Raw genomic sequence first — 27089 nt, 5'->3', positions numbered from 1 at the left:
TTATTATATAATAACCTATCAGATAAAGTATTATCAGTACTAATCATCCTAAAGTGTATAAAAAATATACTAAAAAATATCCTAAGCGTGTAAATAATTAATAAATTTACAATGAAAAATAGAATAATAAATAATGAATTAACTAATCTAACCTCATTTAATCCAAATACTAAATACATAATATACAGCCCCTAAAGAAGAGGGTAATAACCTAATTACACTAAGGAGTGAGGAAGACAACATAAGAGGTCCCCATTATCACTCATAATAAATAATGAAATGAATTGACTAATCAAACCTCATTTAATCCAAATACTAAACAATATACAGCCCCCAAAGAAGTGGGTAATGACCTAATTACACTAAGGAGTGGGGAGGACAACATAAGAGGTCCCCATTATCACTCATAGCAAGTTAGTGGACAACAGGGGTTATTAGGCTCCTACCAGTACATCATCGTCCCATTTCCATCGAAATTTGCTCTGTATATAAACAACCTATTCAATTCAAAACAGGCTTATAAATAAAAAATCCAAAATGTATATGAAGAATAGAGAATGATAAGGAGACAGGGGACCAAGAGCTACAGACGAAAGATATGAAAATTATAAGAAGGCCACTATGTCTATGCCCTCGTTCAGTCCTTTCGGAGTTAAGGAATTTAAGGAGTAAATCCAAAAACTTTCCTTTTTAATTAGTTCGCGGCCTCTGTCCCCCCCTCTAGGATTTGATGGGACATGTTCTAAAATAGTGAATTTAAAATTCTCTCTTGTAACCAAAGAATTGTGTTTCTCCAGGTAATGCCTGGGCAGGCTGTGTACTTTAACTCTGTTCTTGATGTTACGCATATGCTCCTGTATTCTCAACTTGACCTGTCTTATGGTCTTCCCGATATAAATCAGATTACAGCTACAGGTGATTTTATAAATGACAAAATCAGAGTTGCAAGTCACTGCGTCTTTAATTTTATACTCTCTGCCGTTTTCCATGATGTGGTGGAAAGGGGCTTTCTCCAAATGGGGGCAACAAATACATTTATTGCACGGCAACACTCCTGGTTTTTTGTTTAAAAAGTGGACCACTTTTGGAGTTGTGGTAGTCAATGGTTTCATTCGACTTGGAGCCAAAATTGATTTGAGGTTTTTCGCCCGTCGGTAAACCATATTAGGCCTTGGGGGCAAATGTGGACCAAGTACTGGATCTCGTAGAAGAATAGACCAGTGTTTCTCCAGTACTCTTTTGATTTGATGGTTCTCGCAATTAAATTGCGTCACAAAAGGTCTGCTTGTGGGTTCTCTTTGAGGTTTGCTGATTTTAGATAACAACTCCTCCCTTTGATGAGCAAAGGCTTTACCTCTGGCCTCTTCTACAAACTCCACTTTATATCCCCTTTCCACAAAGCGGTCAAAGAGTAATTGAGATTGGGACCAGAACTCACTGTCATCATTACAGTTACGTCTGATCCTCAAAAACTGTGCAAATGGCACACTGTTCTTCCAGGCAGGAAAATGGCAACTCGTTGCAGGAATGAAACTATTGGCATCAACCGATTTAAAATATGTGCGGGTAGCAATTTCCTTACCGGGTACTCCTTCCAACTCCAAATCCAGATATTCGATCTTAGTGGGATTTGATTTATAAGTAAATTTAAGGTTGAAGTCGTTATCATGTATATGTGACATAAAATCTTCAATGCTTGACTCATCTCCTTGCCAGATCAGTAGAAGATCGTCTATGTATCTTTTGTACATGATGATATTTGCTTCAAAACGTGATCCATAGACGAACTGTTCTTCCCAGGCACGCATATGGAGATTTGCATATGCCGGGGCAAACTTCGTCCCCATAGCTGTGCCTTGTTGTTGAATATAAAACTCATTGTTAAACTCAAAGAGATTATGAGTTAGGATGAACTTCATACTGTTGACGAGGAACGATATTTCAGAGTCAGTATTTTTTGGGTCACTTCTTAAGATTTTTTCAACAGACTCAACTCCTTTATTGTGGGGAATTGACGAATAGAGACCTTGCACGTCAATGGTGAGCCAACAATAGTCCATTGACCAAATTTTGCCTTTGAGCAACTGTAGAACCGAGGAACTATCCTTCAGATGAGAGATATTCTGCATAACATAAGGTTGCAGTTTTAGATCAAGGAAGTGAGAAAGGTTGGCGGTCAGAGAATTTACACCGGCTATTATGGGGCGTCCCGGAGGTCGATCCTTGTCCTTATGGACCTTCGGAATATGATAAAAAATTGGGAGTACTGGGAATTTTGTATTGATGTAATCAAATTCCTCCTTACACAGGACCCCATTTTGTAGGCCTGAAAAAAGGAGTAACTCTAACTCGCCTTGAAAAACCATGGACGGATTCTCGGGAATTTTTTTGTAGGTGGATTCATCGCTTAGAATTTTTTCAGCCTCGGTGAGGTAATCAGACCTAGTCTGAAGTACGACGGCTCCACCCTTATCCGCACTCTTAATAATTGTGTTTTCATCACTCTTCAATGTTTTCAAAGCTCTATTCTCTTGAGGGTTTAGATTTTTTGGTAGATGTTTATTGGGTTTTATAGTCCTGAAATCTTCACTAACTGCCTCGTAGAAGATATTCAGGTGACTTCCTCTAGATTCCACCGGATAAAAATGTGAGACCGGGGCTACTAAGGGCTTGACGACGGTGGTTTTGTCAGTTTTGATAGCATTGGATTGGTTCTTTAAGAAGTGACGTTGAACTGTGAGGTTTCTGATGTATTTATTCAGGTCGATAAACAGATTATAGTGATTAACATGGCCGTCTGGCGCAAACTTAAGGCCTTTATTTAGTAGCGTGTTCTCTTCAGTAGATAGTTCTTTCGTTGAGTTGTTAATGACTCCGGTCCTAGCGATGGTAAGGCTGGACCTCTTTTCTTCTTTGGAGAGCCGCTTACCCCCTCTGCACCCTCTGGGTCTCCATTTAGTCTGCGCTTCAGGCCATGTGGGGATTCCAGACGTGTGTACAATTCTTCCCGCACAGTACGGTGTGGAGGGCCCGAATCTTGTTCTACATCTAAAAAATGTTTTTGATTCCGGTGAGGAGAAGGGGATCTGAACCTATCATTTCGTTGTTGTTGGTAGGAATCTTGATAAGATGGTATCCTATCCCTAAACCTTCTTCTTTGATGGTAATCATCCCTCTGATCGCGGTACTCATGTCTTCTGGGTCTTTCATTGTACCTATCATTTGGTCTCTGGCCTTGATAGTTATTATGATAATGATTCAATGGTCGAGAGATGTTATCTTCTCTATCCCAGAATGGGCCCCGTCTTGGTTTTTCCCAATTGGAGTTATTATTGGCTGGACGAAATCTCCTAGATGGGATATCGGGATTCCTATTCTCATTTGGCCAAATGTGAATATGGCCACTGATATAGTCCCTTTTGTCTCTTATAAACTTTTTTTGTTTCCGCAGGATGATTTCTTTTTCCAGGGTATCCAATTTAGACTGCAAATCTGAAATGTCCCTTTTAAATTCCTCACTTGAGTCGAATTTCACCAAGAGTCCTTCAATTCTACCCATCTCACTTTCCAATGCCACTAATTCAGTTTTTCTTTCGTTAATTAACGCTGTCATGAGTTTAGCCGAACACTCATCAAGAATGGCGTTCCAGATTTTTAGGAAGGCTGGATTGTCAATGCCATAAGTTGGCGTTTTCTGAAGGCGTAGACCTCTCGGGATCCTGTTCACCTCGAGGTACTTTTCCAGCGTGGCGATGTCATACCACCCTTTTAGTTCCTTAGTGGCTAATTTCTCTAGGGCATTAAGATGCCCAAAGTAGTCATCTCCATCGTCCTCCATATCCAACTCAAAATCTTCTTCATCAAAAATGCTCTTTACATTATAGCTCCTTTTGGTTCTATCTTTGAACAGTGGCATATTGCAGCGGCAGCGGTTTTTGGGTAGCTAACAGAAAATAGACACAAAAAAGACAAAAGAAACCCAAAAAGTCCGCGCCCAATTCTAAAGATAGCAGCAACTCTGAGAGTCCCCTGTTAGCTGAGACCCAGAACAGATAGAAATACAAGACAGGAACAGAGTGCGCTAGAAGGTGAAAGTACACAACTTTTTTGTTTTACACAATCAAAAATTTAATAAAAGCCAACAACACGGCTCATAAAAAATACAGTGGTAATATAATCATATAAATGAATCAATTTGACAGCATCTGTGATAATTCAGTATAACGACAGGCCCAACGCGTTTCGTCAACCACGTGACTTCATCAGGGGCATTAGACGACTTGATTTATCAAAGCTGCAGTTGCTCTAAAAATAACAATACAGTATATCAGAAAAAAACAGGAGAAAACATGTAAAGCTCATTTAAGCTAAAAAAGAAATTCAGAAGGAGGAGGAGGACAATGAAGACGAAAAAAGTGAAGAAGACAATAAAAGAACGCAATGCAGAGTATCATTTGCAGAATGCATATACAAAAACCATTATCGACATTTGCCATATCTAATTGACATCACTGTATAAATTTTACTAAAAAAGCAATTGATTGTTTTAATACAATTAATAACAATAAATAGACCAGTAAAATGCATCAGGTCTACGGCCAACATTTAAATAATAAACACAATTACTAAAAACATACATGAAAAATTTCTTAATAAAATACATACATACAGAGAGAATACATAAAAAACAATACCTTCTTGCAGTGTCTCAAATTGACTGAGTATATACAAATTAAGTGGGTAATGATCTGGATGGAAAAATATGTACAATTGGCAAATTAGATTCAATTTCTCATCTCTATAATTGCAACCACCACCGGCACCTAAATTGTGGATCAAGTGTAAGGTGGACTGAGGTGGAACTTACATTACACCAACTGACAGAGCTCTCGTCAGTTTTCACTGGTACAAATCTCAAAAAAATTCCACTCTATTACAGATGTCAGCAATACAATTCATCCAAGAATCCACTTAGAGAAGCAAGAGATAAATGTCCAATCAAAATAAAATTACATACAGAAAAAAAAACTATATGGGACCATGATTACTAGCAGGAGCCTATATAGAGAAGCCAATACTCACATAAACCTGGGTAACTGGACGCTTGTCACACTGTATCCAAACAGCCAAGTGAATCCCTGTACTAACAGGAAGCTATATATAGGCCTAAGCCTATGACATCACTTCCTTTCAATTAAGAAAAGTGAAAAGAGGTTATTAATGGTGTTAATGGCTCTTTACATACGGGCCTGATCACTTATTACCAAGCTAATGGACTGACTTGTATTCCGCTACTAAATAGTACCAAACAAATACTTTATTTTGGACAGGAACGCACGGTGCTCCCGCCGTGCGTTCCAAACGGGCGCCATTTTGGATCGGGGTGGAACGCAGACGCGTCACCCCGTCACTCATAGATGGCGTCACTGCGCTTTATTTCAGACAGGAACGCACGGCGCTCCCGCCGTGCGTTCCAAACGGGCGCCATTTTGGATCGGGGTGGAACGCAAACGCGTCACCCCGTCACTCATAAATGGCGTCACTGCGCCCTCTAAGGGCTGTGATGGACGGCGCGAACGCCGAGCATTAACAGCCGATGCCTACTACTGACAGATGGAACGCAAATGCGTCCCCTATAACGTCCTTTATATATACCAAGCGGTTCAAATCACCGCCATCTTAAGTATGGTACCAGGAAGCTCCCACAGTATAACCTCCAACGGCTTCAATATGGGCAAAAATACCCATCCAAAAAGAACCTACAATATCCACATTAACCCTTCCTTTAAGGGAGAAATATACAATTTAAAACGGGTGCTAACAATGAGATAGAAGTATAACAATACAAGATCCCCTAAACATATATTTATATTAATTACCGTGTTTTTTATTATTTATAGCCATAATTATAATACTATAACATTATAATGAACCCCTCATGGATAAAGTGAAATAGAATATCTATTTTTTAAACTATATGTGTATGACTCAATATATTATTATTTTTATTATATAATAACCTATCAGATAAAGTATTATCAGTACTAATCATCCTAAAGTGTATAAAAAATATACTAAAAAATATCCTAAGCGTGTAAATAATTAATAAATTAAAGACGGCCATGTTAATCACTTCAATCTGTTTATCGACCTGAATAAATACATCAGAAACCTCACAGTTCAACGTCACTTCTTAAAGAACCAATCCAATGCTATCAAAACTGACAAAACCACCGTCGTCAAGCCCTTAGTAGCCCCGGTCTCACATTTTTATCCGGTGGAATCTAGAGGAAGTCACCTGAATATCTTCTACGAGGCAGTTAGTGAAGATTTCAGGACTATAAAACCCAATAAACATCTACCAAAAAATCTAAACCCTCAAGAGAATAGAGCTTTGAAAACATTGAAGAGTGATGAAAACACAATTATTAAGAGTGCGGATAAGGGTGGAGCCGTCGTACTTCAGACTAGGTCTGATTACCTCACCGAGGCTGAAAAAATTCTAAGCGATGAATCCACCTACAAAAAAATTCCCGAGAATCCGTCCATGGTTTTTCAAGGCGAGTTAGAGTTACTCCTTTTTTCAGGCCTACAAAATGGGGTCCTGTGTAAGGAGGAATTTGATTACATCAATACAAAATTCCCAGTACTCCCAATTTTTTATCATATTCCGAAGGTCCATAAGGACAAGGATCGACCTCCGGGACGCCCCATAATAGCCGGTGTAAATTCTCTGACCGCCAACCTTTCTCACTTCCTTGATCTAAAACTGCAACCTTATGTTATGCAGAATATCTCTCATCTGAAGGATAGTTCCTCGGTTCTACAGTTGCTCAAAGGCAAAATTTGGTCAATGGACTATTGTTGGCTCACCATTGACGTGCAAGGTCTCTATTCGTCAATTCCCCACAATAAAGGAGTTGAGTCTGTTGAAAAAATCTTAAGAAGTGACCCAAAAAATACTGACTCTGAAATATCGTTCCTCGTCAACAGTATGAAGTTCATCCTAACTCATAATCTCTTTGAGTTTAACAATGAGTTTTATATTCAACAACAAGGCACAGCTATGGGGACGAAGTTTGCCCCGGCATATGCAAATCTCCATATGCGTGCCTGGGAAGAACAGTTCGTCTATGGATCACGTTTTGAAGCAAATATCATCATGTACAAAAGATACATAGACGATCTTCTACTGATCTGGCAAGGAGATGAGTCAAGCATTGAAGATTTTATGTCACATATACATGATAACGACTTCAACCTTAAATTTACTTATAAATCAAATCCCACTAAGATCGAATATCTGGATTTGGAGTTGGAAGGAGTACCCGGTAAGGAAATTGCTACCCGCACATATTTTAAATCGGTTGATGCCAATAGTTTCATTCCTGCAACGAGTTGCCATTTTCCTGCCTGGAAGAACAGTGTGCCATTTGCACAGTTTTTGAGGATCAGACGTAACTGTAATGATGACAGTGAGTTCTGGTCCCAATCTCAATTACTCTTTGACCGCTTTGTGGAAAGGGGATATAAAGTGGAGTTTGTAGAAGAGGCCAGAGGTAAAGCCTTTGCTCATCAAAGGGAGGAGTTGTTATCTAAAATCAGCAAACCTCAAAGAGAACCCACAAGCAGACCTTTTGTGACGCAATTTAATTGCGAGAACCATCAAATCAAAAGAGTACTGGAGAAACACTGGTCTATTCTTCTACGAGATCCAGTACTTGGTCCACATTTGCCCCCAAGGCCTAATATGGTTTACCGACGGGCGAAAAACCTCAAATCAATTTTGGCTCCAAGTCGAATGAAACCATTGACTACCACAACTCCAAAAGTGGTCCACTTTTTAAACAAAAAACCAGGAGTGTTGCCGTGCAATAAATGTATTTGTTGCCCCCATTTGGAGAAAGCCCCTTTCCACCACATCATGGAAAACGGCAGAGAGTATAAAATTAAAGACGCAGTGACTTGCAACTCTGATTTTGTCATTTATAAAATCACCTGTAGCTGTAATCTGATTTATATCGGGAAGACCATAAGACAGGTCAAGTTTAGAATACAGGAGCATATGCGTAACATCAAGAACAGAGTTAAAGTACACAGCCTGCCCAGGCATTACCTGGAGAAACACAATTCTTTGGTTACAAGAGAGAATTTTAAATTCACTATTTTAGAACATGTCCCATCAAATCCTAGAGGGGGGGACAGAGGCCGCGAACTAATTAAAAAGGAAAGTTTTTGGATTTACTCCTTAAATTCCTTAACTCCGAAAGGACTGAACGAGGGCATAGACATAGTGGCCTTCTTATAATTTTCATATCTTTCGTCTGTAGCTCTTGGTCCCCTGTCTCCTTATCATTCTCTATTCTTCATATACATTTTGGATTTTTTATTTATAAGCCTGTTTTGAATTGAATAGGTTGTTTATATACAGAGCAAATTTCGATGGAAATGGGACGATGATGTACTGGTAGGAGCCTAATAACCCCTGTTGTCCACTAACTTGCTATGAGTGATAATGGGGACCTCTTATGTTGTCCTCCCCACTCCTTAGTGTGATTAGGTCATTACCCACTTCTTTGGGGGCTGTATATTGTTTAGTATTTGGATTAAATGAGGTTTGATTAGTCAATTCATTTCATTATTTATTATGAGTGATAATGGGGACCTCTTATGTTGTCTTCCTCACTCCTTAGTGTAATTAGGTTATTACCCTCTTCTTTAGGGGCTGTATATTATGTATTTAGTATTTGGATTAAATGAGGTTAGATTAGTTAATTCATTATTTATTATTCTATTTTTCATTGTAAATTTATTAATTATTTACACGCTTAGGATATTTTTTAGTATATTTTTTATACACTTTAGGATGATTAGTACTGATAATACTTTATCTGATAGGTTATTATATAATAAAAATAATAATATATTGAGTCATACACATATAGTTTAAAAAATAGATATTCTATTTCACTTTATCCATGAGGGGTTCATTATAATGTTATAGTATTATAATTATGGCTATAAATAATAAAAAACACGGTAATTAATATAAATATATGTTTAGGGGATCTTGTATTGTTATACTTCTATCTCATTGTTAGCACCCGTTTTAAATTGTATATTTCTCCCTTAAAGGAAGGGTTAATGTGGATATTGTAGGTTCTTTTTGGATGGGTATTTTTGCCCATATTGAAGCCGTTGGAGGTTATACTGTGGGAGCTTCCTGGTACCATACTTAAGATGGCGGTGATTTGAACCGCTTGGTATATATAAAGGACGTTATAGGGGACGCATTTGCGTTCCATCTGTCAGTAGTAGGCATCGGCTGTTAATGCTCGGCGTTCGCGCCGTCCATCACAGCCCTTAGAGGGCGCAGTGACGCCATTTATGAGTGACGGGGTGACGCGTTTGCGTTCCACCCCGATCCAAAATGGCGCCCGTTTGGAACGCACGGCGGGAGCGCCGTGCGTTCCTGTCTGAAATAAAGCGCAGTGACGCCATCTATGAGTGACGGGGTGACGCGTCTGCGTTCCACCCCGATCCAAAATGGCGCCCGTTTGGAACGCACGGCGGGAGCACCGTGCGTTCCTGTCCAAAATAAAGTATTTGTTTGGTACTATTTAGTAGCGGAATACAAGTCAGTCCATTAGCTTGGTAATAAGTGATCAGGCCCGTATGTAAAGAGCCATTAACACCATTAATAACCTCTTTTCACTTTTCTTAATTGAAAGGAAGTGATGTCATAGGCTTAGGCCTATATATAGCTTCCTGTTAGTACAGGGATTCACTTGGCTGTTTGGATACAGTGTGACAAGCGTCCAGTTACCCAGGTTTATGTGAGTATTGGCTTCTCTATATAGGCTCCTGCTAGTAATCATGGTCCCATATAGTTTTTTTTTCTGTATGTAATTTTATTTTGATTGGACATTTATCTCTTGCTTCTCTAAGTGGATTCTTGGATGAATTGTATTGCTGACATCTGTAATAGAGTGGAATTTTTTTGAGATTTGTACCAGTGAAAACTGACGAGAGCTCTGTCAGTTGGTGTAATGTAAGTTCCACCTCAGTCCACCTTACACTTGATCCACAATTTAGGTGCCGGTGGTGGTTGCAATTATAGAGATGAGAAATTGAATCTAATTTGCCAATTGTACATATTTTTCCATCCAGATCATTACCCACTTAATTTGTATATACTCAGTCAATTTGAGACACTGCAAGAAGGTATTGTTTTTTATGTATTCTCTCTGTATGTATGTATTTTATTAAGAAATTTTTCATGTATGTTTTTAGTAATTGTGTTTATTATTTAAATGTTGGCCGTAGACCTGATGCATTTTACTGGTCTATTTATTGTTATTAATTGTATTAAAACAATCAATTGCTTTTTTAGTAAAATTTATACAGTGATGTCAATTAGATATGGCAAATGTCGATAATGGTTTTTGTATATGCATTCTGCAAATGATACTCTGCATTGCGTTCTTTTATTGTCTTCTTCACTTTTTTCGTCTTCATTGTCCTCCTCCTCCTTCTGAATTTCTTTTTTAGCTTAAATGAGCTTTACATGTTTTCTCCTGTTTTTTTCTGATATACTGTATTGTTATTTTTAGAGCAACTGCAGCTTTGATAAATCAAGTCGTCTAATGCCCCTGATGAAGTCACGTGGTTGACGAAACGCGTTGGGCCTGTCGTTATACTGAATTATCACAGATGCTGTCAAATTGATTCATTTATATGATTATATTACCACTGTATTTTTTATGAGCCGTGTTGTTGGCTTTTATTAAATTTTTGATTGTGTAAAACAAAAAAGTTGTGTACTTTCACCTTCTAGCGCACTCTGTTCCTGTCTTGTATATATATATATATATATATATTGTGTATGTAATGTTACTACTTTAAAAAAAAGAAAGACAAAAAGCAAACAGTCTATGATAGAGGGAATGTTGAGCCTCACTGATTTCTCCACAAGTTAGAGAATGGAACAATAAACATAACCAGTTTTTGTGTTGATGTAATGTAGCTTGGCATTTATCACACCCATCTAACAATGGGTAGCTTATAAATACCACAAGTGTGCCACCACACATTCTCCTCTTGTTCGCAATACCCTGCCTACTGGGATCCTGGTAGATGAACGGGCAGTCAACACTTCCTTACAACACTAAGCCTATAGCGCAAGACTTGCAAGGTTGCCATGCTTGCCTTCAGGGTTCATAAAGGCTTGGATACTGAGATCATAATGTGTTAGTGGATAGAATAGATTAATTAAATAATGAACAATGTAAGTATCAAAGATTCCAACCCCGTTCACATTGCAGGCTGGACCTTCCTTCTGCTGGCGCTTAGAGAAGACATCACCTGCTAGCTCTCCATTGGCTTTCAGCACATCTAGATTTAGATGACACAGCAATAATTGCTGATCCAATCTGTGCCAGCAGTCCGTGCCAACTGTATTTTGTAAAGTAACCTACTGTAGTCAAGGTTTTAAGATCCCTTCTGGAAAGAAGGATATTCAGAAATGTTGGCTCGCGAAATATTTCACGGTTCAAAGGCTTCATTGCGCACAGCTGTATTTGTTAATGGGGTTTAAGGCAGCGTGCTCTGTCTCTTGTTAGTACAATAGCTCAGCAGATAAGCTGTCCCCACGCACAAGTGCAAAGCCTTGTGCTGACAGCATGTCCTCTCAAGCTTGTTGGGTGACCAGGAAAGGATAATGATCTGAAACCATGCGTGTATAGGAATGTACAGTAAAGCCTTATGACCACCAGCTGATAAATGTTGCAACCTAGAAGGATATAAAGTGAAAAGAAATGCCAGTAACCTAAAAATTAATTAGACATGATTTAATGTAAAAAATAGACATTTATAGCAGCTCAGATATAAAATACATATATTATGCACATAAAACTTTCAATGGGTATATAGCACTGAAAAAAATGTGGAAGGTTTGATACTTCCTAAAGTGACTGAAAAAATATGTCCATACGGTACCGTATATTTTGGCAGTGAGTCCAGCTGGGTTTTGGGCAAAGGGTGAAGTGCCCGTTAGGATCCGTTCCTATTTTGCCTCGAATGTAGGACCTGGAAGGCTGAGGGGAGGGAAAAGCAGCTCAGTGTTAGGGAGTGACTAGAACTCCTGCTGTTTCCTCGGGTGCCAGGAAAATGGCTTGGTTGTAGATTTTAAACTTTCTCCCCAATTGGTGCCAAAAACAAGGTCTGGAGGCTGGTTCGGTCTCTCAGGTGGTGCCAGCTGTTAGGGTCTTGTATTGGAAATCAGTCACTTAGGCAGGTTCACCAACGCGTTTCACTCTATGATAGAGCTTTTTCAAGGTGTATGTGAGGCTGCATCTAGGGGGTTTAAATACCCCTCTCTGTTATCAAGGGGGCGGTTACTAGGCACAACAATTAATCAATTAAGAATCACATAAAGTTACATAAAGTTAAAAGTACAAATCCAATATTACCTATCATGAGCAGGAGACAGGGCTGTTCATACCAGATGTGTATATACAAAAACGAGTGTTGTAAACATGATTTTGTCATAAAAACAGATATTGTTTATTATTAGCTGCGTGGTGCCGCTTCCGGATATCCGGAAGTGACGTGTTTCCGGTATTTGGAACGCACGCCGCTTCCGGTATCCATAGCGCTGGACCGCAAACAAGTGGTCCCAGTGATCTGCCGGATGGGTATTTGTTCGCTTCTCCTGTGATGCGCTTCCGGACATACGGAGCGCATCATCCAAGTGCACGTCCACCATCCCTGTTTTAGTTATATACAATCACGGCGGCCATCTTTGGTGCTTCTTTTTTAGTATATATATATATATTGGAACATAATACGTGGGATCGGCCATGTTTTTGGTTTGTGAAAAGATATTCCACTGTTGATATAAGGGATCATTTTCTTTGGGAGTTAGATGGCGGCGGCCATTTTGTTGGTTAGACATAGAGTATTTCTAATACTTAGAAGAGATGTAAACAGTACAAAAACATAAGTGATAATATAATGAAATAATGTATATCAGCTAAATAATCATGAATAGTAAGAGTAGTGATAATAATACTAATAAAAACGAAGATAGCAATAGTCATCTAAATAATAATAATAATAATATGTAATATATTAGGTGTTTTCCGGATGTCATAAAAAATGCAAAGTACATAGGAAAAAAAATGAATTTAAACAAATAATCAGTAGAGCACTTTATCCGGCCCTCCTCAACCGGTTCGTTTATTCCTTTTTCAGTGTTTTTATAACCATTGTTGGTCTATCCTATATTGCCCTATATTATATCCGTATCACGGAAATCTGGAAAAAGGATAGGGAGGGGTATAGATGTAAAAATATATCAGTGAAGATGGCTAATGACATCATTTTAGGAAAAGGGAGAAGAATCTGTGTTAGATAGGTATATAAATACTAACATTTGCGTAGGGTTACGGACACAAAAATGGGGGGGGGGGGGGGATGGTGTGGATTTCCGGGCAAAGCTTCATATAACAGAGTTTAGTTCTACCGCCTCGTTTAACCCATCCGGAAAGATGGTTTGTAGGCGGAACATCCAGTAGATTTCTTGTTTACAGAGTTGACCAAATCGGTCCCCTCCTCTTACGGTCTTTTTAATATGCTCTAAGCCCATTAGTTTTAGTCCTATTGGGTTTCCTGAGTGGGCTTCATGAAAATGTCTGGAGACACTATGGGTAAGGACATGTTTAAGAATGTTCCGTCGATGTTCGAGGAACCGCGTCTTGATTTTTCTAGTAGTACGGCCCACATATTTCAGGTTGCACGGGCAACTGAGGACATATATCAGGTATTCAGAATTACAATTGATGAGCGTATCCGCTGTGACTGTGTTCCCATCTTTATCTTTAATTGGGTGGTCATTTTTAGTTAGTACGTGGGCACAGGTTGTGCATCTACTTGACCCACATTTATAAAAACCTTTGAGTTTAGGGTTCAGCCAGGTGGAGGTTACAGGTAGTTGTGGCTGTGTCTCGATGGGCTTTAGCATACTGGGTGCTAGGAGGTTTTTTAGTGTCCTATTCTTTTTAAACACAAAGAGAGGTTTGTTCGGAATGACTTCGGCTAGGAGATTGTCTTGTTTTAAGATGTTATAGTTTTTCCAGACTATTTGTTTAATCTGGCTCGAGTGGCTGTTGTATTTAGAGATGAAGGTGACCTCTAGATTATTCTTCTCATTATGTGTCTGTCTAGTTTTTTTGTTGTTATTTGGTTGGTCTAATAAGGTATCTCTATCCAGAGTAATGGTCTCTTCATAGGCTTTTTTTAGGAGGTACGGGGGATACCCTCTCTGCTCAAATGATTCAATCATTTCTAAGGCTTGTTTTTCAAATATTTCTTTGTTTGTGCAGTTCCTAAAGAGTCTTAAAAGTTGCCCCTTGGGTATGCCTTTTTTCCAGGGCTGGTAATGTGCACTTTTGTAATGTAGGTAGGCATTTGAGCCTACCTCTTTGGTAAAATTTGAGGTAGAGATGCTATCCCCCGTTGCCTCCAGGGTCAGGTCCAAGAAAGAGGTCCGCTCCGAGTGAATGTTGTGAGTAAAGTGTAAATTAAAATTGTTAGTATTAAGGTGCTCAACAAAATCAAGTGCACGGGAGTGTTCCCCATCCCAAATTATAAACAGGTCATCTATGTAGCGGCCATAGAGGACCAGATTCGCGCGGAACTCGCCATCCCAAATCAGTTGTTGTTCCACCTCCCCCATGTATAGGTTCGCGTAGCTCGGCGCGAATCTGGTCCCCATGGCCGTCCCCATAGTCTGTAAATAGAATGTGTTTTCAAAAAGGAAATAATTGTGCTGTAAAATATATGAAATAGAATCAGTGAGAAATTTTTGGTGTCTCACCCCCAGGTCCCCGTCAAGCTGTAAACGTTTGGCGATGGTTTCTGTTCCTTTGTCGTGGGGAATGTTGGAGTAAAGACTGGTTACATCCAGAGTGAGAAAGGAGTAAGAGTCTTTCCACTCCACTCCCTTCACCAGCTTTAAAAAGTGTATAGTGTCTTTGACGTGGGACCTGAGGGTGGCGACCCGTGGTTGAAGATAAGTGTCAACATAAAAGGAAAGGTTAGATGAAAGTGAATTGATGCCAGAAATTATTGGACGCCCAGGGGGTGCTGTGAGGGTCTTGTGTATTTTAGGAAGGTGATAGTATATTGGTGTCAAGGGATGTTCACAGAAAAGGAAGCGGAACTCTTCCTTGGAAATGACCCCGTCATCCAATGCCGATCTCAAGAGATTGAACAGTGCTAGTTTAAATTCCTCGGTTGGGTTTGCAGCTAATGGGATGTAAAAATCTTTATTTTTGAGTTGCCTGTTAGCTTCTGCGATATAGTCCGATCTATTTTGAACTACTAGGCCGCCCCCCTTGTCTGCCTCTCGAATTGTTAAGGAGGTATCCTTAGTTAGCTTTTTGAGGGCTTTCTTTTCGTTTTTACTAAGATTAGACTTCATTATATGGGTCTTAGAGCTCGCAGTTGTGCACATCTTTTTAAAATCGGCGAGCGTGGTCTTGTAAAAGCTCTCCACGCTTGACCCCTTAGATTTGATGGGGAAAAAATCTGACTTTAATCGAAATTTTCTTTTCGAAATATCGAATATTTTCACTGGCTCCGGTGAACTGGGCCCTAGTTCCTCCAACAATTCATTTAGGGCAGCCAAGGCTGGCTGGTCACCTTCATCTAGAATAATCGCAGCTGCTTGGTCTCTATTTTTGTTCAGCACTTGTCTCGCAAAGTAACGTTTGCGACATAGGCTTCGTATGAATCTGTTGAGCTCGACAAAGAGGGTAAACATATTTGGTGGAGTGACAGGGGAATATTTTAGACCTTTTCCCAGAAGGGAAAGGTCAGAGGGGGAGAGGTTTTTACTAGATAGATTGAATACTGTTTGTTTAGCTTGTTTAAAGTTTTTAGTTCTTATATTCTTTTGTTTCGTCTTCTTTCCTCCTCTTCTCCCTCTGAATCTAAACTTCTCCCTCTTTTTGGTGTCCCCAGATATTTTGTTCGTATTAGTCTGGATTCTTCTCCCCGTTGTGTTTTCCTCTCTAAAAAAACCTCCTCTGATTCTCTTTCTCTTTCTTTAGTGATTCGGCTAGATTCCTTGGGGCGTGCTCCTAGTTGGGTGTTTTCTGTTTCTCTAGGGTCATTCCATCTATTCGGTTCTCTTTGTGGTTTAGGTGAGGCTGGTTTGAGGGATTTGGTAGGCGTGCGGGGACCGGAGTGGACCCTTCGTGTCCCAGTTTGCCCATACTTTCTTCCCTCAAATTTGTCTCTTCTGTTGATGGACCCATCATGGTTGGTACTTAATCTATCCCTATTTCTTCTAAGGCGATCATTTCTGCCATTATTCTCTGGGTATACTCTGTTGTTTCTCATCTTATTTTTTTCCCTATAGGATCTAACTTCTCCTCCTCTATAATCCTCGAGGTCTCTTCTAAATTTCTTCCCTTTCATCTCTATAAGTGACACTTCGAACTTGGAAATTTTGTCATTAACTATTTCATCTCTCTCTTTATATTCTCTTGTTTGTTTCTGAATATCTAATTTATGTTTGAGTTGTTCTATTTCTTTTTCTGTTTTTTCTGCTTGCATAGTTCTGTATTTAATAACTATCTTCATTAGCTCCATTGAGCACCTGTCAAGTGTTGTCTCCCATTCGGTTTGTTCCACTGATTCTGGTAAAAAGATGGATGGCTTAAAAAGCCGTAACCCTCTGGGTATCATATTTTTATCAATATATTTTTGTAGGTTCACACTATCCATCCAGTGTTTCAGCTCACATTTCAGCAAATTTTCTAGCTTAAAGAAATCTTCCCTTAACTCTGGAAGTGGGGTTTCTATATCCGTATTAGGTAGCTCCCATTTAGAAAAAAAATTCTGTCTCCTGCTCATTCGATCATTAAAATTTGCAAAACAGCTCATGGTTGCTGCCCCAGTAAGACTATGTGTGGTAGAGAGAGAGCTGATAACAAGATATCAGATAGGGGCGCAATTCCTAGACCTGGTAAGCAAAAGAAAAAGCTGCAGTACAAAAAAAGGGGGTTGTCACTCCCCTGCTAGAAGATACAAAAAAGAAATACAGTAGACTGCGCTAATTTAAGAATAAAAAGTGAAAAGAAATGCCAGTAACCTAAAAATTAATTAGACATGATTTAATGTAAAAAATAGACATTTATAGCAGCTCAGATATAAAATACATATATTATGCACATAAAACTTTCAATGGGTATATAGCACTGAAAAAAATGTGGAAGGTTTGATACTTCCTAAAGTGACTGAAAAAATATGTCCATACGGTACCGTATATTTTGGCAGTGAGTCCAGCTGGGTTTTGGGCAAAGGGTGAAGTGCCCGTTAGGATCCGTTCCTATTTTGCCTCGAATGTAGGACCTGGAAGGCTGAGGGGAGGGAAAAGCAGCTCAGTGTTAGGGAGTGACTAGAACTCCTGCTGTTTCCTCGGGTGCCAGGAAAATGGCTTGGTTGTAGATTTTAAACTTTCTCCCCAATTGGTGCCAAAAACAAGGTCTGGAGGCTGGTTCGGTCTCTCAGGTGGTGCCAGCTGTTAGGGTCTTGTATTGGAAATCAGTCACTTAGGCAGGTTCACCAACGCGTTTCACTCTATGATAGAGCTTTTTCAAGGTGTATGTGAGGCTGCATCTAGGGGGTTTAAATACCCCTCTCTGTTATCAAGGGGGCGGTTACTAGGCACAACAATTAATCAATTAAGAATCACATAAAGTTACATAAAGTTAAAAGCTCTATCATAGAGTGAAACGCGTTGGTGAACCTGCCTAAGTGACTGATTTCCAATACAAGACCCTAACAGCTGGCACCACCTGAGAGACCGAACCAGCCTCCAGACCTTGTTTTTGGCACCAATTGGGGAGAAAGTTTAAAATCTACAACCAAGCCATTTTCCTGGCACCCGAGGAAACAGCAGGAGTTCTAGTCACTCCCTAACACTGAGCTGCTTTTCCCTCCCCTCAGCCTTCCAGGTCCTACATTCGAGGCAAAATAGGAACGGATCCTAACGGGCACTTCACCCTTTGCCCAAAACCCAGCTGGACTCACTGCCAAAATATACGGTACCGTATGGACATATTTTTTCAGTCACTTTAGGAAGTATCAAACCTTCCACATTTTTTTCAGTGCTATATACCCATTGAAAGTTTTATGTGCATAATATATGTATTTTATATCTGAGCTGCTATAAATGTCTATTTTTTACATTAAATCATGTCTAATTAATTTTTAGGTTACTGGCATTTCTTTTCACTTTTTATTCTTAAATTAGCGCAGTCTACTGTATTTCTTTTTTGTATCTTCTAGCAGGGGAGTGACAACCCCCTTTTTTTGTACTGCAGCTTTTTCTTTTGCTTACCAGGTCTAGGAATTGCGCCCCTATCTGATATCTTGTTATCAGCTCTCTCTCTACCACACATAGTCTTACTGGGGCAGCAACCATGAGCTGTTTTGCAAATTTTAATGATCGAATGAGCAGGAGACAGAATTTTTTTTCTAAATGGGAGCTACCTAATACGGATATAGAAACCCCACTTCCAGAGTTAAGGGAAGATTTCTTTAAGCTAGAAAATTTGCTGAAATGTGAGCTGAAACACTGGATGGATAGTGTGAACCTACAAAAATATATTGATAAAAATATGATACCCAGAGGGTTACGGCTTTTTAAGCCATCCATCTTTTTACCAGAATCAGTGGAACAAACCGAATGGGAGACAACACTTGACAGGTGCTCAATGGAGCTAATGAAGATAGTTATTAAATACAGAACTATGCAAGCAGAAAAAACAGAAAAAGAAATAGAACAACTCAAACATAAATTAGATATTCAGAAACAAACAAGAGAATATAAAGAGAGAGATGAAATAGTTAATGACAAAATTTCCAAGTTCGAAGTGTCACTTATAGAGATGAAAGGGAAGAAATTTAGAAGAGACCTCGAGGATTATAGAGGAGGAGAAGTTAGATCCTATAGGGAAAAAAATAAGATGAGAAACAACAGAGTATACCCAGAGAATAATGGCAGAAATGATCGCCTTAGAAGAAATAGGGATAGATTAGGTACCAACCATGATGGGTCCATCAACAGAAGAGACAAATTTGAGGGAAGAAAGTATGGGCAAACTGGGACACGAAGGGTCCACTCCGGTCCCCGCACGCCTACCAAATCCCTCAAACCAGCCTCACCTAAACCACAAAGAGAACCGAATAGATGGAATGACCCTAGAGAAACAGAAAACACCCAACTAGGAGCACGCCCCAAGGAATCTAGCCGAATCACTAAAGAAAGAGAAAGAGAATCAGAGGAGGTTTTTTTAGAGAGGAAAACACAACGGGGAGAAGAATCCAGACTAATACGAACAAAATATCTGGGGACACCAAAAAGAGGGAGAAGTTTAGATTCAGAGGGAGAAGAGGAGGAAAGAAGACGAAACAAAAGAATATAAGAACTAAAAACTTTAAACAAGCTAAACAAACAGTATTCAATCTATCTAGTAAAAACCTCTCCCCCTCTGACCTTTCCCTTCTGGGAAAAGGTCTAAAATATTCCCCTGTCACTCCACCAAATATGTTTACCCTCTTTGTCGAGCTCAACAGATTCATACGAAGCCTATGTCGCAAACGTTACTTTGCGAGACAAGTGCTGAACAAAAATAGAGACCAAGCAGCTGCGATTATTCTAGATGAAGGTGACCAGCCAGCCTTGGCTGCCCTAAATGAATTGTTGGAGGAACTAGGGCCCAGTTCACCGGAGCCAGTGAAAATATTCGATATTTCGAAAAGAAAATTTCGATTAAAGTCAGATTTTTTCCCCATCAAATCTAAGGGGTCAAGCGTGGAGAGCTTTTACAAGACCACGCTCGCCGATTTTAAAAAGATGTGCACAACTGCGAGCTCTAAGACCCATATAATGAAGTCTAATCTTAGTAAAAACGAAAAGAAAGCCCTCAAAAAGCTAACTAAGGATACCTCCTTAACAATTCGAGAGGCAGACAAGGGGGGCGGCCTAGTAGTTCAAAATAGATCGGACTACATCGCAGAAGCTAACAGGCAACTCAAAAATAAAGATTTTTACATCCCATTAGCTGCAAACCCAACCGAGGAATTTAAACTAGCACTGTTCAATCTCTTGAGATCGGCATTGGATGACGGGGTCATTTCCAAGGAAGAGTTCCGCTTCCTTTTCTGTGAACATCCCTTGACACCAATATACTATCACCTTCCTAAAATACACAAGACCCTCACAGCACCCCCTGGGCGTCCAATAATTTCTGGCATCAATTCACTTTCATCTAACCTTTCCTTTTATGTTGACACTTATCTTCAACCACGGGTCGCCACCCTCAGGTCCCACGTCAAAGACACTATACACTTTTTAAAGCTGGTGAAGGGAGTGGAGTGGAAAGACTCTTACTCCTTTCTCACTCTGGATGTAACCAGTCTTTACTCCAACATTCCCCACGACAAAGGAACAGAAACCATCGCCAAACGTTTACAGCTTGACGGGGACCTGGGGGTGAGACACCAAAAATTTCTCACTGATTCTATTTCATATATTTTACAGCACAATTATTTCCTTTTTGAAAACACATTCTATTTACAGACTATGGGGACGGCCATGGGGACCAGATTCGCGCCGAGCTACGCGAACCTATACATGGGGGAGGTGGAACAACAACTGATTTGGGATGGCGAGTTCCGCGCGAATCTGGTCCTCTATGGCCGCTACATAGATGACCTGTTTATAATTTGGGATGGGGAACACTCCCGTGCACTTGATTTTGTTGAGCACCTTAATACTAACAATTTTAATTTACACTTTACTCACAACATTCACTCGGAGCGGACCTCTTTCTTGGACCTGACCCTGGAGGCAACGGGGGATAGCATCTCTACCTCAAATTTTACCAAAGAGGTAGGCTCAAATGCCTACCTACATTACAAAAGTGCACATTACCAGCCCTGGAAAAAAGGCATACCCAAGGGGCAACTTTTAAGACTCTTTAGGAACTGCACAAACAAAGAAATATTTGAAAAACAAGCCTTAGAAATGATTGAATCATTTGAGCAGAGAGGGTATCCCCCGTACCTCCTAAAAAAAGCCTATGAAGAGACCATTACTCTGGATAGAGATACCTTATTAGACCAACCAAATAACAACAAAAAAACTAGACAGACACATAATGAGAAGAATAATCTAGAGGTCACCTTCATCTCTAAATACAACAGCCACTCGAGCCAGATTAAACAAATAGTCTGGAAAAACTATAACATCTTAAAACAAGACAATCTCCTAGCCGAAGTCATTCCGAACAAACCTCTCTTTGTGTTTAAAAAGAATAGGACACTAAAAAACCTCCTAGCACCCAGTATGCTAAAGCCCATCGAGACACAGCCACAACTACCTGTAACCTCCACCTGGCTGAACCCTAAACTCAAAGGTTTTTATAAATGTGGGTCAAGTAGATGCACAACCTGTGCCCACGTACTAACTAAAAATGACCACCCAATTAAAGATAAAGATGGGAACACAGTCACAGCGGATACGCTCATCAATTGTAATTCTGAATACCTGATATATGTCCTCAGTTGCCCGTGCAACCTGAAATATGTGGGCCGTACTACTAGAAAAATCAAGACGCGGTTCCTCGAACATCGACGGAACATTCTTAAACATGTCCTTACCCATAGTGTCTCCAGACATTTTCATGAAGCCCACTCAGGAAACCCAATAGGACTAAAACTAATGGGCTTAGAGCATATTAAAAAGACCGTAAGAGGAGGGGACCGATTTGGTCAACTCTGTAAACAAGAAATCTACTGGATGTTCCGCCTACAAACCATCTTTCCGGATGGGTTAAACGAGGCGGTAGAACTAAACTCTGTTATATGAAGCTTTGCCCGGAAATCCACACCATCCCCCCCCCCCCCATTTTTGTGTCCGTAACCCTACGCAAATGTTAGTATTTATATACCTATCTAACACAGATTCTTCTCCCTTTTCCTAAAATGATGTCATTAGCCATCTTCACTGATAGATTTTTACATCTATACCCCTCCCTATCCTTTTTCCAGATTTCCGTGATACGGATATAATATAGGGCAATATAGGATAGACCAACAATGGTTATAAAAACACTGAAAAAGGAATAAACGAACCGGTTGAGGAGGGCCGGATAAAGTGCTCTACTGATTATTTGTTTAAATTCATTTTTTTTCCTATGTACTTTGCATTTTTTATGACATCCGGAAAACACCTAATATATTACATATTATTATTATTATTATTTAGATGACTATTGCTATCTTCGTTTTTATTAGTATTATTATCACTACTCTTACTATTCATGATTATTTAGCTGATATACATTATTTCATTATATTATCACTTATGTTTTTGTACTGTTTACATCTCTTCTAAGTATTAGAAATACTCTATGTCTAACCAACAAAATGGCCGCCGCCATCTAACTCCCAAAGAAAATGATCCCTTATATCAACAGTGGAATATCTTTTCACAAACCAAAAACATGGCCGATCCCACGTATTATGTTCCAATATATATATATACTAAAAAAGAAGCACCAAAGATGGCCGCCGTGATTGTATATAACTAAAACAGGGATGGTGGACGTGCACTTGGATGATGCGCTCCGTATGTCCGGAAGCGCATCACAGGAGAAGCGAACAAATACCCATCCGGCAGATCACTGGGACCACTTGTTTGCGGTCCAGCGCTATGGATACCGGAAGCGGCGTGCGTTCCAAATACCGGAAACACGTCACTTCCGGATATCCGGAAGCGGCACCACGCAGCTAATAATAAACAATATCTGTTTTTATGACAAAATCATGTTTACAACACTCGTTTTTGTATATACACATCTGGTATGAACAGCCCTGTCTCCTGCTCATGATAGGTAATATTGGATTTGTACTTTTAACTTTATGTAACTTTATGTGATTCTTAATTGATTAATTGTTGTGCCTAGTAACCGCCCCCTTGATAACAGAGAGGGGTATTTAAACCCCCTAGATGCAGCCTCACATACACCTTGAAAAAGCTCTATCATAGAGTGAAACGCGTTGGTGAACCTGCCTAAGTGACTGATTTCCAATACAAGACCCTAACAGCTGGCACCACCTGAGAGACCGAACCAGCCTCCAGACCTTGTTTTTGGCACCAATTGGGGAGAAAGTTTAAAATCTACAACCAAGCCATTTTCCTGGCACCCGAGGAAACAGCAGGAGTTCTAGTCACTCCCTAACACTGAGCTGCTTTTCCCTCCCCTCAGCCTTCCAGGTCCTACATTCGAGGCAAAATAGGAACGGATCCTAACGGGCACTTCACCCTTTGCCCAAAACCCAGCTGGACTCACTGCCAAAATATACGGTACCGTATGGACATATTTTTTCAGTCACTTTAGGAAGTATCAAACCTTCCACATTTTTTTCAGTGCTATATACCCATTGAAAGTTTTATGTGCATAATATATGTATTTTATATCTGAGCTGCTATAAATGTCTATTTTTTACATTAAATCATGTCTAATTAATTTTTAGGTTACTGGCATTTCTTTTCACTTTTTATTCTTAAATTAGCGCAGTCTACTGTATTTCTTTTTTGTATCTTCTAGCAGGGGAGTGACAACCCCCTTTTTTTGTACTGCAGCTTTTTCTTTTGCTTACCAGGTCTAGGAATTGCGCCCCTATCTGATATCTTGTTATCAGCTCTCTCTCAACCTAGAAGGATATGCTGGATAGCTCAATGGTACTGTGATATAACTGAGCATTGGTGGCGGACACTATTGTATTCTTCCACCACGCTGTAGTGGATGGTAGGGCATGAAATACCACCTGTCGGCTCAAAAATAATGTGAAAAACTCGTCGACCTTTTGATTGTCAACCTTCCAATTGTAACATCTGGCCTCTGGTGTTGTTTTCTGAATAAATATATAATCTCATTATTAATAATTATTGTTCACATCAGTCAACAGATCCTAATTTATTTAGTATATGGGTCTTAGCATGCTGGGAATTGTACTATTGGGTATATTTTCCCCCTTAATGACTGTGTAGAATAAACTGGGGCTAATAAACCTACAGTGTTTTATAATAAACATGCTGTGGGGATTTAGAACATTACTTTTTTCTTCTTTAACCCATCACTGTAGTTTGTGCTGCATAGTTATGTGGGAAAACATGGACTGTCCGCAAATATTTTCACTGATGTATTTGTATTAAGCTTTTCTTCTCACAAGACTGACAAATTAAAAACAAAAAATGTTTGGCTTCAGTAAGGTGAAATGAAATGTTATACTCTGTATAGACACTGTAGCACCATTTGTTTGTATGTTTAATTAAGGGCTCATTTTGTACTCAATCTATTGCAGCAGGTGCAAATGTTCACTGTCTGGTTGTCCTGGATCCTATCTCTAAATGGGTTGGGATCATTTGGTCTACAGCATGATGGTCGACATGGGTCTAGGTCGAAAGGTCATTAGTTCAACATGGTGTTTTTCCACTGTTTTTTTTACCCGAATGTCGACATGGACAGAGTTTAAAGTGCACCGCATCCCCTCAAATCGCTCGTGATGCTTTGGGCATGGTGCCTCGCTATGCTCGGTACACTATTTTATTCTCCCACCACACCCTAGTGCACATGTCTTCAACCTGTGGCCCTCCAGATGTTGTAGAACTACATATCCCAGCATGCCCTGACCGTTTTGGCATGCTCTCATAGGAAAAAATGGGGCAATGCATGTTGGAACATGTAGTTTCACAACATCTGGAGGGCCACAGGTTGAAGACCCATGCACTAGTGGATGGTAGGTCATGAAATACCGCCTGTCAGCACATGTCGGCTCGAAAAAACAGTGAAAAACACCATGTTGACCTTTTGACTGTCGACCTAATGACTGACTGCTGGGTTACTTCTCCGCTTGTCCTATTCTCCACTCTTTAAGGCTTGGACATGCCTGCCCTTAGGTTTCTGAAAATGGCCACCACATATCTGCTCCCAAGGCCCTCAAATCTGCTCCCTTAGTCTTTGAACAAGTGTGAAAGTTTTTTTTGTTGCAATATTATTGTGCAATGCTATTTTGCTCTACCAATGTTTATGCCTTATTTCATATAAGTGTGTAATATACAGTTTTCTTCTTAATTCCACAGAAGATGCTCACTCAGTCCCCTGCAGTGCATCCTGGGAATATAGACTTCCCTTCTAATGGTAACCTGGGCTTCATCCATGCTTTTGTAGCTGCTATATCCGTGATCATCGTGTCAGAGCTGGGGGATAAAACCTTCTTTATAGCAGCCATAATGGCAATGCGCTACAACCGCCTGACTGTCCTGGCCGGAGCGATGCTTGCCTTGGGGCTTATGACCTGTTTATCTGGTGAGTAGTAGTCACTGGCTTTGTTTTCCAGCATACTGTGCATCTTGCCCACAACTATAGCATGGTGTTTGTCTCCAGGATGGACAAAAGATTTGAAGGCTAATTTATGCGCACATCTTAAGTTCGCAGATCTTGAAATGTATGCGAGCATATGACAATTGGGAACAAATGGTTGACTGTCATTGACTCATATATATTTCCAGGTTTTTTTTGTCCCCACCAGACAGATGGGACAGAAATCTGTGGGTATGTTACCCAGCTTTAGAACCATTGCTATAGGGTGAAACCATGTGAAATTAAAGTACATTGGTAGCCCAAAATAATCTGCTTATGCTTCCTCTCTCGGTCTCTCCCAATAGACTGACTCCTATACTCATCGGGAGGGCCATTGCCTTGATCTTGTATTCACTAAACTATGCTTAGTCTCTGAATTCACCAATTCGCCTTTCCCTCTCTCAGATCACAACCTTATCAGCTGCCTGCTCTCATCTTTTACTTCAAACTGAAAGATACTGTATGTAAATCCCTCAAACCACCTCAAGCCCGCAGAGATGGCAGTATTACACCTCAACCTAACTCTTAAAACAGCCCTTGATGAAGTTGCTCCAGTTACCCACCACACTCCATGTAGGCCTAAATGGCAACTGTGCCACTCTAAATTAACAAGATACCTACATAATCTCTCATTAAGGGGGATATTCAATCTCCGGCGAGCACCTCCCATCGGGGAGATGCCCGCCGGGCCCAATTCAATGCCGTCTTCCCCTTTTTTTTTTTTTTATCTCTATCTTCAAACCCAACCCTTTTGCTCCACACAAGCTATGTCTCTCATCCACACTCCCATTCCCGATTTGCAGGACTTTCTTCGGGCTGCACCTACTCTGGAGGAGAGTCTTATTGTGCTTGGGAGGGCATTCCACAGTCTCCAAACCTACAAGCATTCCCTGAAAACTCAGCTCTTTAGGCAAGCTTATTAAATTCCAGACTCCAAACTTCTGGGTCACCGTATTATACAGCACACCAGAACCTTTGTATTCTGGTTAACTTTATTTAATAAAGAATATCTATCCTTGTGTATCAATGCCTATTTCACTATAGGTTGTAAGCCGGGCCCTCTTACCCTTTTAACTGTCTGTAAATACCCAGTTTGTTTTATCACTGTCCCCTATTGTAAAGCGCAAGAGAATATGCTGCGCTATGTACGAAACTGATTATGGTGTGTGTTTCTTAAGGTGTAGAGCTAATTAAACACTCCATTCTATTGACTTGATCCATTCTGTGGCATCTTAGGCACAGTAACTTCTGCTGAGACCACGTGGCAGGCTTCCGATGGGGCCCTGTAACTATAACCTTCCAATAAGTATTCTGTCTTTTCTACTCCTATTATGACAGTAGCTAAATTCCATCACCTTTACTTCTAATATTGATAATGTGCTGTCTTGTCTAAAGCTACTGTAAAGCTATACGCTGATCAGGCCACATTTGTCACAGCAGGAGGAAAGATGCTGCATTTAGGATGCCACTTCCATTTTATTGTTCACATTTGTCATGTTTCTGCAATATAGTGATACAAAGTCCCGTTTACGTAGTCTCTCTGCTTTGCTCTGTAGTATTGGCTAGGATAACCTGTAACTATAC

At 40.0% G+C, this 27089-nt stretch overlaps 1 protein-coding gene across 1 annotated transcript in view; it reads left to right on the top strand.

The window, feature by feature from the left end:
• The window catches only part of TMEM165 (transmembrane protein 165), a 49785-nt gene that overhangs the window by 17401 nt on the left and 5295 nt on the right, over nucleotides 1-27089 (top strand). The window contains exon 2 of the mRNA XM_083168848.1: nucleotides 25226-25451. Within this exon, the coding sequence (XP_083024974.1) occupies nucleotides 25226-25451 (226 nt within the window). The remainder of the gene's footprint in view (nucleotides 1-25225; nucleotides 25452-27089) is intronic.

This window comes from Crinia signifera, chromosome 1 (genome assembly GCF_055691185.1).
Source record: "Crinia signifera chromosome 1, ASM5569118v1, whole genome shotgun sequence".
NCBI lineage: Eukaryota > Metazoa > Chordata > Amphibia > Anura > Myobatrachidae > Crinia > Crinia signifera.
This window is presented reverse-complemented; position numbering and strand designations above follow the sequence as displayed.